Genomic DNA, 16372 nt, shown 5'->3' on the forward strand with positions numbered 1-16372 from the left:
TTTCTAAGCTCTGAAGTTCTCAAATTCTCTCATAATGTCTATGAGGAAGGTACTACTGGTGAACACGCATTTTAGGTGGGAAACAGGCTGACATATCTGAAAGACACACAGAGGAGGACAGCCTGGAAGCGGTGGCAGAAACCGCAGCAGCAGGATCGTAACCCTCGTGTTACGGAAGAACCCCGCCGCGCCTGGTAGCAGAGCAAATTTGACTTCATTGGACCCGCGCACTGGCCCAGCCCCTCATGCCCCGCCCCTAGGCCACGGCCACGCCCACCGCCGCGGAAACTACCATTCCCAGCCGCAGCGGCGCCAGGGCCCATTCTCATAGGTCCCGCCGGGGAAGCCCCGCCCCTGGAAGCCCCGCTCCCGAGACGCCCCGCCTCTTCCCGGAAGCCTGAGTCCCAGACGGCCAGGCCTTCCCCACGTGGGTCGCGGGCTGAGCGGTCCCAGGGGCGACCCAGCGGCGGGTCTGGGGGAGGGAGGCGGGGCTCCGCGTCCGACCCCCGCTCCTACCCGGCATGAACCGCTACCTCCTGCCGCTCTCCGTGCTGGGCACGGTGGCGGGTGGCGCCGTGCTGCTCCGGTGAGTGCGCTCTGCTGGTGGGCCGCCGGCAGCCGCGAGGGGGGAAGGCTGGGGAGAGGTTGCTTGGTGGTCGCCGGCCTAGGACTCCTCCAGCTCACCCGACCAGCCCCGCCCCCAGACAGTGTTGGGGGGCAAACCTAGGTAGGCCCCCGTGGGCAGGTCACAGCCCAAGGTCACTCCGAGGAAGGGGGCGGATCCGGGCCCTCGTGAACCTGCTGGTCTAATTGCTTCCGTACTTGTCATCGATTATTGAATCCGTCCTGCTGACACTTATTGAATGGTCTCCGTAGTCATGTGCTGGCCCTGGTGCAAGGAAAATGTGTGCCACCTTAAGCTCTCTTATCCGAAATCGGAGACGCAAACTGAATTGCCCAACACAGTGCATGACCAGATTGAACTGCATGGATTATATACTTGTCTCTCCTGGGCGAACTCACTAAAGAACCCCACAGAAAACCCAGCGAACCCAGTATTCCATAGCAGCACTGCCTCGGAGAGCTTTCGATGCTGATGGAAGTGTTTTATATTTGTGCTGTTCGTTATGATAGATAGCACTTAAAGTATAGTTGCATCGTGCCTGTAATTAACAATATGGTGTTATATTGTACACTCAAGAACTTATTAAGAGGGTGTAAATCACGTTAAGTGTTCTTACCGCAATTAAAAAGAAAAGAATTAGTAATATATAATTCCTTTTTTTCAGAGAGAGGGAAAGAGAGGGGGTCGAAGTGAGCAAGGGGCAGAGAGAGAGAGGAGAGAGAAGCAGGGCTCACCCAAAGTGGGGCTCGTGTTCATCCCAAGAGGGCCTGGAGCCCATGCCATGCGGGCGGGGACTCAAACTCACAAACTGTGAGATCATGATCTGAGCTGAAGTCAGACGCTTAATGATCGAGCCACCTAGGTGCCCAGCAATATGTAATTTAAAAAAAAAAAAAAAAAGGTTTGTTTATTTTTGAGAGGGAGAGGTGCAGGAGTAGGGGAGGGGCAGTGGGAAGGAGAGAGGACCCTAAGCAGGCTCCACGCTCAGCACAGAGCCAGTGGAGGGGCTTGATCTCAAGACCGTGAGATCAGGACCAGAGCCAAAATTGAGTCAGACGCTCAACTGACTGAGCCACCCAGGCGCCCCAGCAATATATCATTTTATTACAGTTACACAATACAAGAGATTGGCTGGGAGGCCTGAAAGTGATTGGAAAAGTATGGCTATTTATTCTTCATTATTTTTAAAAAGTTTATTTGTTTAAGTAATTGCTACACCCAACGTGGGGCTTGAATTCACGACCCCAAGATCAAGAGTCGCTTGCTTTTCCAACTGAGCCAGCCTGGCGCCCCTATTTTTTTTTTTTTTTAATGTTTTTTAATCTTTATTTTTGAGAGACAGGGTGCGAGCAGGGGAGGGGCAGAGAGAGACGGAGACACAGAATCCGAAGCAGGCTCCAGGCTCTGAGCTGTCAGCACAGAGCCCGACGTGGGGCTCGAACCCACGAACCGTGAGAGCATGACCTGAGCCAAAGTCGGACGCTCAACCCATTGAGCCACCTGGGTGCCCCAGAGGTGCCCTTATTTTTAATTTAAATAAAAACTTAGCCCCAGGTGGCTGGTGGTTTCCGTCTTGTACAGCTCCCTTCTCTCATATGGAGATGGCATTGTTTGGCCAGTCCCCCACTGGTGACATTCAGTTGTTTCCAGTATTTGGCTTCTGTGGGATATGGGTAAAGAATAAGGGTCCCCCCTGCCCCCCAAAGATGGGCACGTCCTAATGCTCAGAGCCTGGGAATATGGTCCTTTACCTGTCAAAGGGGACTCTGCAGATGCCATTGAGTCAAGGACCTTGAGATGGGGGGGTTGTCCAGGTGGGTCCACCGCAATCACAATGGTCCTTCCGAGTCAGGGACTTGAAGACGCTGTACGGCTGACTTTGGGGACAGGAGGGGCCAGGAGCCAGTGGGCACCTCTAGAAGCTGGAAGAGGCATGGACCGGCCTCTCCCCTAGAGCCTCTGGAAGGAACACAGCTCTGCCAACACCCTGCCCTTATCCCACTGAGACCTGTTTCGGACGCCTGCCTGCAGAGCCCTAGATCCAGCAGAGTTTAAACCCCCCGAGCTTGTGGTGACTGGTTCCAGCGGCCACAGGAAACGAACACAGCGGGTCTTCATGAAGTACTGATTGTCGTTAGAGGCTCCCCTACACCTGGCCCTGCTGAGCCCTTTCTTTACCTGTGACGTCACAGTGGCCCCCATGCAGTCACCAGATGTCCTTTCCGTCTTTCGGTTTGGGGAACACAAGCTCATGTCGGCACCTGCAGCAAAGGGTGCAGATGGACAGAACTGACTACGTGGCTTCTCGCTTTCAGAGACTATGTTGCCGGAGGGTCCTGTCCCAGCAAGGCCACCATTCTCGGGAAGACCGTCATTGTGACCGGCGCCAACACGGGCATCGGGAAGCAGACCGCCTTGGAGCTGGCCAAAAGAGGTGAGGCCCCAGCGGGCACCTGCTTTCCCTGCCCGAGGCTTGGGGTGTGAGGTCTGGTGCTGGAGGGTTTGCGTTCCTGGGGGACGCTAAGGCCATCTGGTTGTCTAGGTCCAAAGTCATGTGGGCTTAGGCCGGAAAGGTTCTCCTCTCTGAACGCGGTGAGGGAGACTCTGGGTCTCCAAGGAGGCTGTGGACACCCAGCAGTTTCTGGTGTTGGCTTTTCTCTTGGTGCCGGCCTTGAGCTCCCTTACGGTAGTCGACTCCGTCCCGATGGCTGGCTTGGGACCTGGGTCAGAGGCTGGGGGTGAGGATCTGGCTTCAGGCTCTTCCAGGCTTACTGGTCGGGCGTTTTGCAGGAGGCCCCTCGATCTGGGTCCGGTCAGTTTTTCTCCTGGTCGGACTGGGGTCCTGGCGGACTTCCGGGCGGGAGGACTGCCCCGCTCAGCACGTGAAGGTCTCCTTCCAAGTTACAATCAGTGGACTTCCTGTCAGGTCAGGCACCGGAAAAGGAGGAGTCAGGGATTTGCGTCTGAGCTGCTGGAGGACCAGAGCCACCGCTGGTGGGGGCGGGAAGGCTGTGGCGGGGCAGGCTTGAGGGCTGCGGGAGATCGCAAACTTCCTGTGGGCTTGACGGGCTGGGGTGGCTGGGGAATGGGTCCTGGCGGGCCAGGCCGGAGTGGGGTCTACCCCTGTCCACCCCTGAGGTGAGAGCGGTGGGGGCCGTGATGGGCAGCCCCCCCGGCCCTGGGGTTTCCCCAAGGAGGGGGCACGTGCCCCCCCCAGGAGAGGGTGGACACTCCCACCGTGGTCCTGAGGTCCCGAGGCAGCAGAGGATGAACGGATCCGCGTCCCATGAGTTCCCTTGTGGAGCGTGTGAGGGACAGCGGGGCCCAGGGGCGGGCGGGTAAGCCACACACATCCACGCGGTCCGCACCGTGGCTGCTTGTCCTTCTTCGATCCCTGGTTCTTGTCATTTTTCTAATTTTTTTTTTTTTATGGCCGTATTGAGATTTAATCCACACAACACACAGGTTACCCACTTATCCTTTTTTTTTTTTTTATCTTTATTTATTTTGAGAGGGAGTATGTGTGCACGCAGGGGAGGGGCAGAGAGAGATGGGGAGAGAGAGAATCCAGAGCAGGCTCTGAAGTGTCAGCATAGGGTCTGATGTGGGGGCTCAAACCCATGAACCGTGACGGGAGATCATCATCTGAGTTGAAATCAAGAGTTGGACACTTAACCGACCGAGCCACTGAGGCGTCCCCCGAGGGGAGGATTTAAAAAATATTCTTTATCTCGGGTGCCTGGGTGGCTCAGTCGGTTGAGCGTCCGACTTTGGCTCAGGTCATGATCTTGAGGTTCGTGAGTTCAATCCCCGCGTCGGGCCCTGTGCTGACGGCTCGGGGCCCGCAGCCCGCTTAGGATTCTGTGTCTCCCTCTCTCTGCCCCTCCCCCACTCATGCTCTCTCTCTTTCAAAAATAAATAAACATAAAAAAAAAAAAAAGATTAAAAAAAATATATTCTTGATCCTGTCCTGGGCTTCCAGGAGGCAACATCATTCTGGCCTGTCGGGACATGGAGAAGTGTGACGCGGCAGCAAGGGACATTCGCAGGGAGACCCTTAATCACCACGTCAGCGCCCGGCACCTGGACTTGGCCTCCCTCAAGTCCATCCGAGAGTTCGCGGCGAAGATCACCGAAGGTAGGAGGGAGGACGCCGGCCTTGAGGGGCGCGGTGGGGTGGCCAGGCTTTGAGGAGTGAGTTAAACCAGCCAAGTCCTAGGGCTACCGTGGGGTGTTGGTAGACCGTGGCCCGTGTTTTCGGACAGGGGCAGACGTCTGCGGGCGAAGATGATACGCTTTTTATCTCTTCTGGTCATGTTAACGTATTTTACGTGTCAACCGTTTACGTAAATGGTTGGAAGAACTCAAAAGAGTGATCTTTCTGGATATGCGGACATTGTATGGAGGTCAGATATCAGTGCCTGTAAATAAAGTTTTATTGGCACACAGTCGTGCCCGTTAGTTTACGTATCATCTGTGGCCGCGTTAGTCCCGCGACGGCGGAGTTCAGTAGAGACAGACGGTATGGCCTGCAGAGCCAAAAGTGTTCAGTCTGGTCCTTTACAGGAGAAGCTTGCCCTGTCGGAAAACGAACTCCTTCGGCATCAGATACCCCCAGACGCAGAGGCCCGGATGAGGTTGGAAGTACCGGGGGATGAGGGATGAGTTAGCCTGGTGAAGGGCAATGGTGCCGACTCTCCACGGGTTCCTGAGGCTCCCTGGCTCTCTGGGGTGGCGGGTGACGCCCGGGACGCAGCGAGGAGTCGGATCCAGGCTCTGCGCGGGGTCCTGTGTGGGGCCACGGCCGCGACGATGGGCACAGCACAGGGTACCCGGCCCTCACGCTCTCTTTGCTGGGTGTTTCTGCACATCCGGGGACTAGGCTGGCATTTTTCTGCACCGCATCACACTCGTGACTCTCTCGTCTTGCTTCCCACCCGATGTCCTCAGAACTGGTTTACATCCTTATGTTTGGGAACAGGAATGACATTTACGGGAGGAAACGTTCAGAAAGTACAAACGGGGATACAGCCAACCATCTCCCTGCCGCTAGCTCCCAGACGCCTTCTTCCTCAGACGTGTTCTGTGCACCCCTTCTTGGGTGTCCTTCTGGAGACTGTGCATTTCTTTTTTTTTTTTTTTTTAATTTTTAATGTTTATTTTTGAGAGAGGGAGACACAGAATCCGAGGCAGGCTCCAGGCTCCAAGCTGTCAGCACAGAGCCGGATGTGGGGCTCGAACCCACAAACCATGAGACCATGATCTGAGCCGAAGTCGGACGCTCGACCCACTGAGCCACCCAGGCGCCCCTGTTAGTGCGTTTCTGAAGCAAGCAGATATATATACCTGCCCTGGGCCTTTTTGATACAATCGGAGCATGTCATACATGTGGTACTTTTTCTCCCCTGTTCTACCCAGCAGGTTCTAGTGTTTTCCCTTTTTAGAGGGGGAAATGAATCAGAGCAAAGCTGTGTGCCTTGGCCAGGGTAGAGCCAGGGGATTTGAACCTTCATCTGATGGTTCCAGGTAGTTCTGTGCTACCCCATCCACCATCAGATAAAGAACGAAATAGAGGTTCTGTTTAAAAGGTGCTGGATAACTAGTCTGTTGTTTCTATTGAACCTAAAAACCACTTTGAGAGTGTTGTGGGTTCCACTGTGTCCCCTCAAAAGAAGATGTGTTGGGATCACAGCCCCCAGGACCTCAGACTGTGACCTTATTTGGAGACAGGGTCTGTACGGAGGTATCCAAGTGAAAGTGAGGGCAGCAGGGTAGACCCTACTCTGGTATGACTGGAGTCCTCGTAGAGAGGGAGGTGAGGACAACAGACAGATGCCGAGGGAAGAGACAGAAGGCGGACAGTTGTTTACGGGCTGGGGAGAGAGCCAGGAACAGATTGTCCCTCACGGTCCTCAAAAGGAGACAATCCTGAGACCCGCTGATCCCGGACTCCCCGCCTCCAGAGCTGGGACGCAGTACGTTTCCGTGGCCCGTTGTTACGCGGCCCTAGCTGACTGATACAGGGAGGAGGGTGCTGTTATTCGTCCCATTTTACAGACAAGGAAACAGGCCCAGGAAGGGACGGCCCCTTGTGCCTGTGGAGAGGCAGGGCTGGGAATCGGCTGCCTGCTGAGCTGGGATTCCCACGAGTAACCCCCCCCAGTTTCAGGCCCCGAGGCCCCTGCAGATGTGGCCTCTTCCCTTTTCAGAAAACGTCTCTGAGCTGCAGGTGGGGCGTGTCTGTTTTCAGAATATAGCAACTGGTTTGAGACCGCAGTCTCTTCACGGTTGTGGAGGCCAGAAATCCAGGATCGAGGTGTCAGCAGGGCGGCACTGTTCCTGAGACAGGACAGTCTCTCCTGCGTCTTCCAGCTTCTGGAGGTGGCCCTTGGTCCTCGCAGGCGCATCGCTCAGTTTCTGCCTCCGTCCCCACAGCACATTCCCCCCGCGGGTTGCTGTCTGAGTCCTGTTGGTTTAGGGCCCCAAGATGACCTTATCTTAACTGGATAACTTTTGCAAAGACTCTTTGCAAAATCAGGCTGTGTTCCCAGACTCCGGCTGGGCGTGAATGTCTGGGGGACAGTGGTCAGCCCAGGGCAGGGGGTGCTGTCCCCCCAGCTGCGCTCGTGCTTCACGCAGGCGTGGGACTGACGCATTCGCCCTCACCCCTGTCCTCCAGAGAAAGAGCGCGTGCACATCCTGATCAACAACGCGGCTGTGATGCGGTGCCCCCACTGGACCACCGAGGACGGCTTCGAGATGCAGTTTGGCGTTAACCACCTGGGTGAGGCCTTAGGCTGCGGGCTCCGTGGGGTCCACGTTGGCCTGGGATGTGAATGGGATCCTCTGTGGGTCCTCCTCACTCTCAAGGGCAGCTGGGCGGCCGCTTGTGGGGTTACCAGCAGCTCAGGGAGTTGCCTGCTGACAGCCGGGTGCTCTGCCAGTCCTTCAGATCCATCATCCGTCTCGGCCTTTTGACCCCTTGTCTGTCCTCCAGTCTGTCTGTCCTTCAGTTACTCTGTCCACCTGTTGTCACCCTGAATGCAACAGGGGTTCCCTTAGCAAGGGTGAGGAGGAACTAGGTACTGGGCAGGTGCCAGTCACTGGATTAGGGCCCACCCTCATGACCTCATTTTCACTTGATTGCCTCTGCGAAGACCCCTCTCTCCAAATAAGACCACATGCCGAGGTCTTGGAGGGTCATAACTCAGGTAACTATCACTCGGTGTCCTATTGGCTGGGGCCCAGTCACATGACCGATGCTGGTGCAAGGAAGTCTGGGAAATGTAGTCCTTCACCGGGCAGCCCTGGGCCGAGCTGAAAATTCTATTGCTGAAGGAGAAATGGAGGAAGGATTTGGGGAGATGGAAGGCGGTCCGTTCCTCAACCGACCTCATAGGATTCGTGCAGAGCTTGATGTTGGGCTGGATCTTTCTTTCCTGCGGGGCCGCCCTGCTCACTATAGGACATTTATTTAGGAGCGTGCCTGGCTGGCCTCCACCCACCCGATGGCCAGAGCACCTCTCTCTGCAGTTGTGACGACCACAACCTCTAGGTGTTGCCAGAGGTCCCCTGGGGGATGGATCTGGCCCCTGTCCAGAGCCACGGGTTCCTGGGAGGGTCACACAAGGTAATGTTTTCAGTATGGTCCTATGTGCCAGGTAAGAATTCAGGGAAAATTGCCTTTTTGTTGTCCTGCATCCAGGTCACTTTCTCTTGACGAACTTGCTGCTGGACACACTGAAAGCCTCGGCCCCTTCGCGGATCATCAACCTCTCGTCCTTGGCCCACGTCGCCGGTCACATGGACTTTGATGACTTGAACTGGGAGAAGAGGACGTACGACACTAAAGCGGCTTATTGCCAGAGCAAGCTGGCCGTCGTCCTGTTTACCAAGGAGCTGAGCCGGCGGCTGCAGGGTACGTGTGTGGCGAGCCTCGCCGGCCTCTCTCTTCCTCTAGCTCTGCGCCTGGAACAGTCCTCCTGTGATGCTGGGCCCATGGGAGGTCAAGCACGGGTCCCAGAAGAGAGTAGGTGGAGGCGGGACACGCACGGCACCATGTTCACCGGTGCCCGAAGCAGACGTCACTGGTCAGTCGTGGCATTCTCCCCGGCTCCTCCTGCACCGGCACCTAAGCCTTTGGTGCTCTGGGCTAGCGGTCCTCAACCGTGGGTGAGTCGGCACCCCTGGAGACATTCGGCAGTATCTGAAGACCGTTGGGGCAGTGGAGGTGGGGGGAGCGTTGCTGCTGGCATGCAGCCGCCCAGCCTGCCACGGACAGGATGAAGAACGATCTGACCTCAGCGTCCAGGGGGCCGAAGTCGGAAGGTCCGCCCTGTGCCCTTGCTTCTCAGAGAGCGTCCGTGGACCAGCCACGTCCATTCAGCCAGGAGCTGGCTGTAACTAGCCTCTCAGGCCCCACCCCGAGCCACCGCCTCAGATTTCTCAGGGGTGGGGGGTGGGGGTGGAGCCCGGCAGCTGGGGGCTCTCAGGCCCTCCGGGGGATTTTCACGTACGTTCAGGTTCGGGAGGCCCTGCTCTAGGCAGTTACGTGACAGAGCTGCTTTGCAAGATGAAACCACTTGCTGTGGAAGTTTCCGAGCAAGGGGGGGTGATGTGGATTCAAGGGGAGGACGTGGAATGGGATGGCCCTGGAGCCGAGGGCGGGCGGCATCAGCCTTCCAGGTGGGGCGTGAACCTGGTGTCTGCTCACCCCCTCGTCCCTCTCCTTCCCTCTCCCGTCAGGCACGGGTGTGACTGTCAACGCTCTGCACCCCGGCGTGGCCAGGACGGAGCTGGGCAGACACACGGGCATGCACAGCTCTGCCTTCTCCAGCTTCACGCTCGGTAAGCCCCCTCCTGGCCTGCGGGCCCTTAGCCGAACCCCTGCCCGCCCCGCCTGGGGCCCAGCTCCCTTCAGCGTATCAGTCAGACCCTGCAGAGAAACAGAATAAGATATATGCAGATGCTCGGAGAGACCTGTCTTGAGGGATCGGCTCGTGCATTTACGGAGGCTGAGAAGTCCCCGTGATCTGCCCTCTGTCTGCTGGAGGCCCAGGAGAGGTGGTGGTGTATGCCGGTCCAAACCCAGAGGCCTGTCAACCAGGGGAGCCCTGGTGTCAGTCCCAGCCCGAAGGCCAGGGGCCCTGGTGTCTGAGGGCAGGAGACGGATGTCCCAGCTCAAGCAGAGAGAGGGCAGAATTGGCTCTTCCTCCAGCTTTTTGTTCCGTTTGCACCTTCAACTAATTGCACGGTGCCCACCCACCTTGGTGAAGGGCAATCTCTTTACTCCTTCAGAGAGTTATCTCATGCTCAGAGACTCTCTCCGGGGCTTGGCTCTGCCCCCTCCCTCGTATCTTCCGGGGTACTGAGAACGAGTTACTGGTACATGTGGATCCAGCCTGCCATCCTTGGAAATAGCCCCAGGAAACAGGCCAGATCCTGCTCGATGAGAAAACCGGGTCTCAGAGAAGGAGACCATGGAGCGGACTCCTGGTTGTGCCTGGGGTGGCTCCAGCTTCACCCCAAATGAGCTTTGCCACCCAGGGAGGCATCCTCCCCTCCCGGAGCCTGTTTCCTTAACGACAAAGCGAGGGCCATAACAGCACGCTCCTCACGGTCGTGAGGATGAGATGGCCCTTAAAAGAACCGGCAGAGGGTCTGACCCAGCTTTAGGCTGAATAATTAGAACTTTAGAGCTAGTCCTGAAAAACATTTCGTGGGTGGGTGCCGGATATCAAGGATTCTAAGTTGAGGCTGGCGCTGGAGACATTTCATAAATAAAAGTTATTTTAAGCAAGAGGAGGTAGGGTAAGGACTCAGAGCTCAAGGAGAGGAGGGAGAGCTCCCGTGTTCTTGGGGAAAGCTGGAGAGGCTTGCTGGGGGAGGCAGCTTTGGGGCTGGTCTCTGGCCCAAAGGTGGCTGGGCAGTGCCGGGGAAGGGAACCCCTGGTGGAGGGAACCTCGGAGGCAAAGGCCTGGAGGTGGGCCGTGTGGGCCTGCGGTCCGACTTCTGGCCTCTGTGGGCCCTGGGCATCGTGGTGGAGGCGTTGGGCTGTTTGTGTCCTCCTCCCAGAATGTGTGTGGACTGAATGCCCTGTGGGCTCCTTGCAGGGCCCATCTTCTGGCTGCTGGTCAAGAGCCCCCAGCTGGCAGCCCAGCCCAGCACGTACCTGGCCGTGGCAGAGGAACTGGAGGGCGTTTCTGGAAAGTACTTTGATGGATTCAAAGAGAAGCCTCCAGCCCCTGAAGCTGAGGATGAGGAGGTAGCCCAGAGGCTTTGGGCTGAAAGTGCCCGCCTGGTGGGCTTGGAGCTGTCCGGTGGTTCGTCTCCTCAGTGAGGGGACAGCCCCTCCCAGAATAACCTTTGGGAGCAGGTGTCAAAAGCACGCGGGAGGCTGAATCACCTTGGATGCAGCAGCCAGACCAAGGCTGGCTGCTCTGTCTGCAGCACCCTCTAGGTGGCAGTGTTTGCCAAGGAATTCTGGCTGCCACGCCTACGTCACCCTCTAGGTGGCAGTGTTGGCCAAGGAATGTTGACTGCCATGCCCACGTCACCGTCTAGGTGGTAGTGTGGACCCCACAGGTCCAAGACCCACCAGTGCTGGCACTCGTGCCCACGGCACCCTCTAGGTGGCAGTGTTGGCCGTGTGAGCCTCAAGACCAAGGTTGTCGTGCGCGCAGCGCCCCCTAGATGGCAGTATTGCTCAAGGACCAATGGCCGATACGTCCACACCATCCGGTAGGGATCCCTCGTGGCTCTTGCCTCCTCTCAGGCACAGTGGACCCGGCTGCAGGTGCACACCTGGCCCATCGGCCGGCAGGGGCACGGGGCCATCAGACACCTGCCTTGTGCATGTCACTGGGAACTGCTGAGGGAGGAATCCGCTCCCTCTGCAGTCGCCGCGGCAGGAGAGCCAATGACGGCCACGGTGCCGAACTGTACACCCCTGGGAAAGCTGTCAGCCGGACAGGATCAAGTTCACGGTTCCCTGAGGGACCGTGCCCACCCGCAGTCGCCTGTCCGAGCCTCGGTTTCTCCCACCGTAGAATGTGCAGAATAACTTGACTACCTCCTAGGATGGTCTGGTGGTGGGTGAGTTATCGCCCGGCGCGGTGAGTGGCAGCTGTGTGTTCCTTGCTGGCACCAAAAAGCTCGGTAATCAAGATACGAATACCTTAACATTAAAAAAATGTGACATTTGAGGTACGTGGGGAGCCCAGGGATGCCGTTCCCCGTCCACAGAACAGCGAATGATCGTGCCCCCGATGCCAGCGATGCCGAGGGAGGGAGTGGAAAGGCATTAAAGACGGCCCAAAGCCTTAGAAGTACAGTTAGTTTTCTTTCTGTTACCACATCAGACCACAACAGCCGAAGGGTACGTTTGGGATGAACGGACTCCGGTTGGCACCTTCCAGCACGGACCCCAACGATCCCCACCTCCCCCTGTTCATGTCCTTCTTACCCTCTGAGAGAGGGCTGGACCTAGCTACTCACTTCCAGCAAAAAGAATGCAGCCGAGCTGACGGAACAGCCGGTTCTGTGGTCAGGCTACTGATCGGCATCTGTCGTGCTGGCCCTCGCCCTGCCTCGCCGAGAGGAGCTGTGAGCTGTCCTGTGCAGACATCCCAGTGGCCGGGATGGCCAGAGAGGAACTGAGGCCTCAGTGCAGCAATCCAGGGGCAGGTGTGAACACCAGGAGGTGGGAATCATGTTGGGGGGGGGGGCGGTTACCCTAAGAGCCTGTCCACCACAGGGATACACCCCCCCCCCCACATACATACACATGTGTGCGTGTATCCTCATAAAATCTGTGTATTTCTCCCTGTGGGATCAGGGAAAATACTTCTTTTTTTTATTTTTAAGAAATTTACATCCTGGGCCCCTGGGTGGCTCAGGTGGTTAAGCATCCGACTTCGGCTCAGGTCATGATCTCACGGTTCGTGAATTCAAGCCCCACGTCTGGTTCTGTGCTGACAGCTCAGAGCCTGGAACCTGCTTCGGATTCTGTGCCTCCTCCTCTCTCTACCCCTCCCCCGCTCACACTCTGTCTCTCTCTCTCTCAAAAATAAATAAACATTAAAAAAAATTTAACATCCAAGTTAGTTGACATACAGTGTAATGATTTTCAGGAATAGAATTTAGTGATTCATCACTTACATATAACACCCAGTGCTCATCCCAACCAGTGGTCTTAATGCCCCCTTGCACATTCAGCCCATCCCCCCCTTCCCCAACACCCCTCCAGCAACCCTCAGTTTGTTCTCGGTATTTAAGAGTCCCTTCTGGTGTGTCTCAGGGAAAGTACTTCTGGTAGTCTGGTAGTCTGAGCGTAACCTCAAAACCTCCGGTTCTCCAAATATATGTGTAGGATTTGCCCGGAGGTGACGGTATTCGCTAACATAACCACAGTACAATGACCAAAATCCAGAAAATAATACTGACGATGCTAGGATCTCACATCTAATCTACAGACGTTGAAGTTTTATCAATGGTAATGTCCTTTACAGCGCAAAAGAAAACCACCGAAATTCTTTTCTGACCCAGTAGCCAATCCAGAATCACACGTTACATCACTTGTCCTGTCTCCTTAATCCGCTTTAAGCTGAACCGTCTTCCTCTTTCTTGAGTGGGACGCTTCTGAAGAGTCCTGGCCAGGTATGTTATAGAAGGTGCTTCAGTTTGGGTTTGTCTGTGACTTCTCTGTGAGTAGATCACGGGTGAAGCAGCCTCCAGTGGGGGGCAGAGCCCCACAGGGCAAAGGGCACGGAGCCGTGCTATCTGGGGACGTCACTCCCTGCGCTTCCACCCACTCGGCAACGTCACTCCCTGTGCCTCCACCCACTCGGCAAGCGGAAGCTCCTGCACAGACTTCCTGGCTCCCTGCTGCCCAGTTTGGGTGGGTTTCTCAATCGTGGTGCCTTATCTCTGTGTATCTGGGCAGCAGGCACGTGGAGGTGATTCGAGCAAGACCAACCAGACCCTCTCCCTGAATCTGGATCTCGATGGGGCTGACACCAAGACCGATAAGGTTTGTCCCAAAGAGGTCTGTCGGCTCCTGGCCCCTGCACCCTGGCTCCTATCTGTACCAGCTTCGTACGGCTGCTCTGACAAACAAGCCCAGACTGGGTGGTTCACGCTCCAGAGTTCTGGAGATCAGAAGTCCAGAACGGGTCTCTGGGCTAAGGTCAAAATGTCACCAGGGCTGCATTCCTTCCGGAGGCTCAAGGGGAGGATCTGCTTCCTGCCTTTTCCCGCTTCTAGGGGCCCCCACATTCCTCGCCTCGTGGCCCTTCCTCCGCCTTCAGGGCCAGCAATGACAGGCCAAGTCCTCACACGGCCATCTTTCTGGCTCTCCCTCTCCCCCGCTTTTAGGAACTTGGTGAGGCTATTCGGCCTGCCCAGTGATCCGGGACCACCTCTCTCCTTTACACCAGCTCAAGAGCAACAATTCCATCTGCCCCCTCGATGCCCCTTTGCCACGTAAAGTAACAGGTTCTCGGGATTTGGGGCAGCCACCGTTCTCCCTGGCGCCCCATCCTCTCCAAAACCCGCTTCCTCGGCCTTTCCCAGGACCATGAGCTTCCCTGACACTTCCCATCAAGTCCTCCTGTTTCTATTAAAGCAAAATTGGCATCATCAGTGTTGCAAGGAAGTCAAGTGAAATGAGCACATGTTACCACTAACTCCCCACTACTGCCTCTTTAAAAACAAAACAAAACAAAAAAAAAACCCAACAACCTGGGGAGGCACCCACCTGGCTTGGTTGGAAGAGTGTGAGGCTCCTGATCTTGGGGTTGTGAATTTGAGCCCCACTTTGGGCGTAGAGTTTACTTAAAACCAACCGACCAACCAGCCAACGAACCCTGGAGTGTCTTAGCAAGAAGAGTTGGAATCCAGTCTGATGCAGAAGCCCACATTCGTGGCAGGGGGCTATAGGCCTAAATGGAAGGAGCGTGAAGGCCAGCCCACTGGGGTGGCCGCTCCCACAAGAACCTAGCTCTTATGGAGACAAGTCCAACTCGGCCTGGGGTTGATTCTAGCCACAAAGCCTCACAAGCAACATCCGCTTCCTTTCCGGAACTGAGAAACCACAAGGACCGTGGGCGTTGACTCACGAATAACGTAACCCCCGCTACTCTCCTGAAAGCTTTGAGGTGATTCATAACTCTAAACATAGCCCCCAGATAGATGAAAGATGATCAAAACTGGCCTAGAAAAACTTCAAACCCACACAAGTCCACAGAGAGGATGGTGGCAACATAATAAGCAGACTGAAGAGCGAATCATGAGGGTAATGCTTTGGGGATGTTTTTTTGTTTTGTTTGTTGTTTTAAAGAAACCCACGACCATGTCAGACCCTTCAGACTGCTGTTTGGGCTTTGGGGATTCGGCCAGGCTCTGTGGGCCGCCCATGCCTGCTATGAGAGCAGACAAGCAGCATGTGAGCTGGGCTGATATTCACCCCAGCCACAAGCAAGAAGGGACACTATTTCATAGCAGCACAAGTCCAGAAGTAAGGCAGGCTTTGGGCTCAGTGATGCAGCCAAGCTTCCTTCTGCCTATCTGACCATTCGACAGAGTCAACCTCATCCCGAGGCTGGACCTCTAGCCCGTCAAAGCGTGAACCCCTGAACGATCTGTCCAAATCTGAGCTAATTTGGAAAAAGTTACGTTGCCGACAAAATGAAGGATCCCGAGATCGCTCTAGATTATCTGGGGGGCGGAGAGCCCTAAATCCAGCGACAGGTATCCTTACAAGAGATGGAAGGGGAGGGGACATAGAGCAGAGAGGAGGAGGCCGTGAGCAGACAGGGCGGTGAGTGGAACCATCAGCCTCAAACCAGGGAGTGGGGGGGACCCCAGAAGCTGCCACAGGAGAGACACAGGACAGACGCCCCTCGAGGCTCTGAAGGTTGTGCGGCCCTCCTGACACCTTCATTTTGGACTTCTGGATGTTATTTTAAGCCACCGAGTTGAGATTAATTTATAACGACAGCCAGAGGACACTAGTTCAGTGTCTTTGGGGTCACGAGACACCCATTTGGACCACTTCTTTCTCGTGTTCTGTTCGGTGGCACAGAATGGAGAGCTTCTCTTTGTCTAATGGGTTCATCTCTGCTTATGTGCTCATCTCAAAACCCTTAAAACCCCTCCTTCCCCCAGGGAATGCCAAGAAAGTAATGGACGAAAAGCAGGCTTCCCAACACGAGCGCTGTTAACATTTGGGGCTGGATAATTCTTGGCTGTGGGGCAGGGGGCGCCTGGGGCCTGGCACTGTGGGATGTTGAGCAGCATCCCTGGTCTCTACCCACCAGGATGCCTGTGGTACCCTGCCGCCCCTGCCGGTGTGACCACCCAAACAGCCAGATGTCCCCTGGAGGGAAGTCACCTTCAGTCGAGAACCCCTCGTGCAGACCCGTGCGGACCCCTTTCTGGGCTGTGAGTGGAAGGAGCCGCCGGCGGATGACCACGACCGTGGATCTGAGCACCAGCCTCGCACATCACAGCCACTTGCTGTCACCTGTGCTATTGGGAGGGCGTGTGGGTGAAAGGCAGGCACCAGGGGACTCGGTGGTTTTAGAACTTGACGGACCCTCATGGAAACCACGCACATGGCAAGGGGCGGTCTGTCCTGATGGCGACGTGAACCGTAGGAACAGAGTGACCGGCCCGGAGCGGCAATTTCCCGTTGAAGACGTGCCACGAAATCCAGAGTCCTCTAGAGCAGTTGGAAGGGGGCGACCC

The 16372-nt window shown here is 56.1% G+C and overlaps 1 protein-coding gene across 1 annotated transcript; it reads left to right on the plus strand.

Moving 5' to 3' along the window:
* Positions 1-358: 358 nt before the first annotated feature.
* RDH13 (retinol dehydrogenase 13) lies at positions 359-12629 on the plus strand. The gene is made up of 7 exons (XM_049621471.1): positions 359-586; positions 2941-3059; positions 4608-4763; positions 7305-7409; positions 8331-8543; positions 9371-9472; positions 10738-12629. Exons 1-7 carry the CDS (start codon positions 522-524, stop codon positions 10962-10964), a joined length of 987 nt encoding a protein of 328 aa, XP_049477428.1. The 5' UTR covers positions 359-521; the 3' UTR covers positions 10965-12629.
* The last annotated feature ends 3743 nt before the right edge of the window (positions 12630-16372 follow it).

The sequence above is a fragment of the Panthera uncia genome, assembly GCF_023721935.1.
Source record: "Panthera uncia isolate 11264 chromosome E2 unlocalized genomic scaffold, Puncia_PCG_1.0 HiC_scaffold_19, whole genome shotgun sequence".
Classification (NCBI taxonomy): Eukaryota; Metazoa; Chordata; class Mammalia; order Carnivora; family Felidae; genus Panthera; species Panthera uncia.

Coding starts and splice junctions, on each gene's coding strand:
- RDH13 (XM_049621471.1), top strand. CDS start 522: ATGAACCGCTACCTCCTGCCGCTCTCCGTGCTGGGCACGGTGGCGGGT. Junction 587..2,940: donor GGTGGCGCCGTGCTGCTCCG/GTGAGTGCGCTC, acceptor TCTCGCTTTCAG/AGACTATGTTGCCGGAGGGT. Junction 8,544..9,370: donor GCTGAGCCGGCGGCTGCAGG/GTACGTGTGTGG, acceptor CTCTCCCGTCAG/GCACGGGTGTGACTGTCAAC.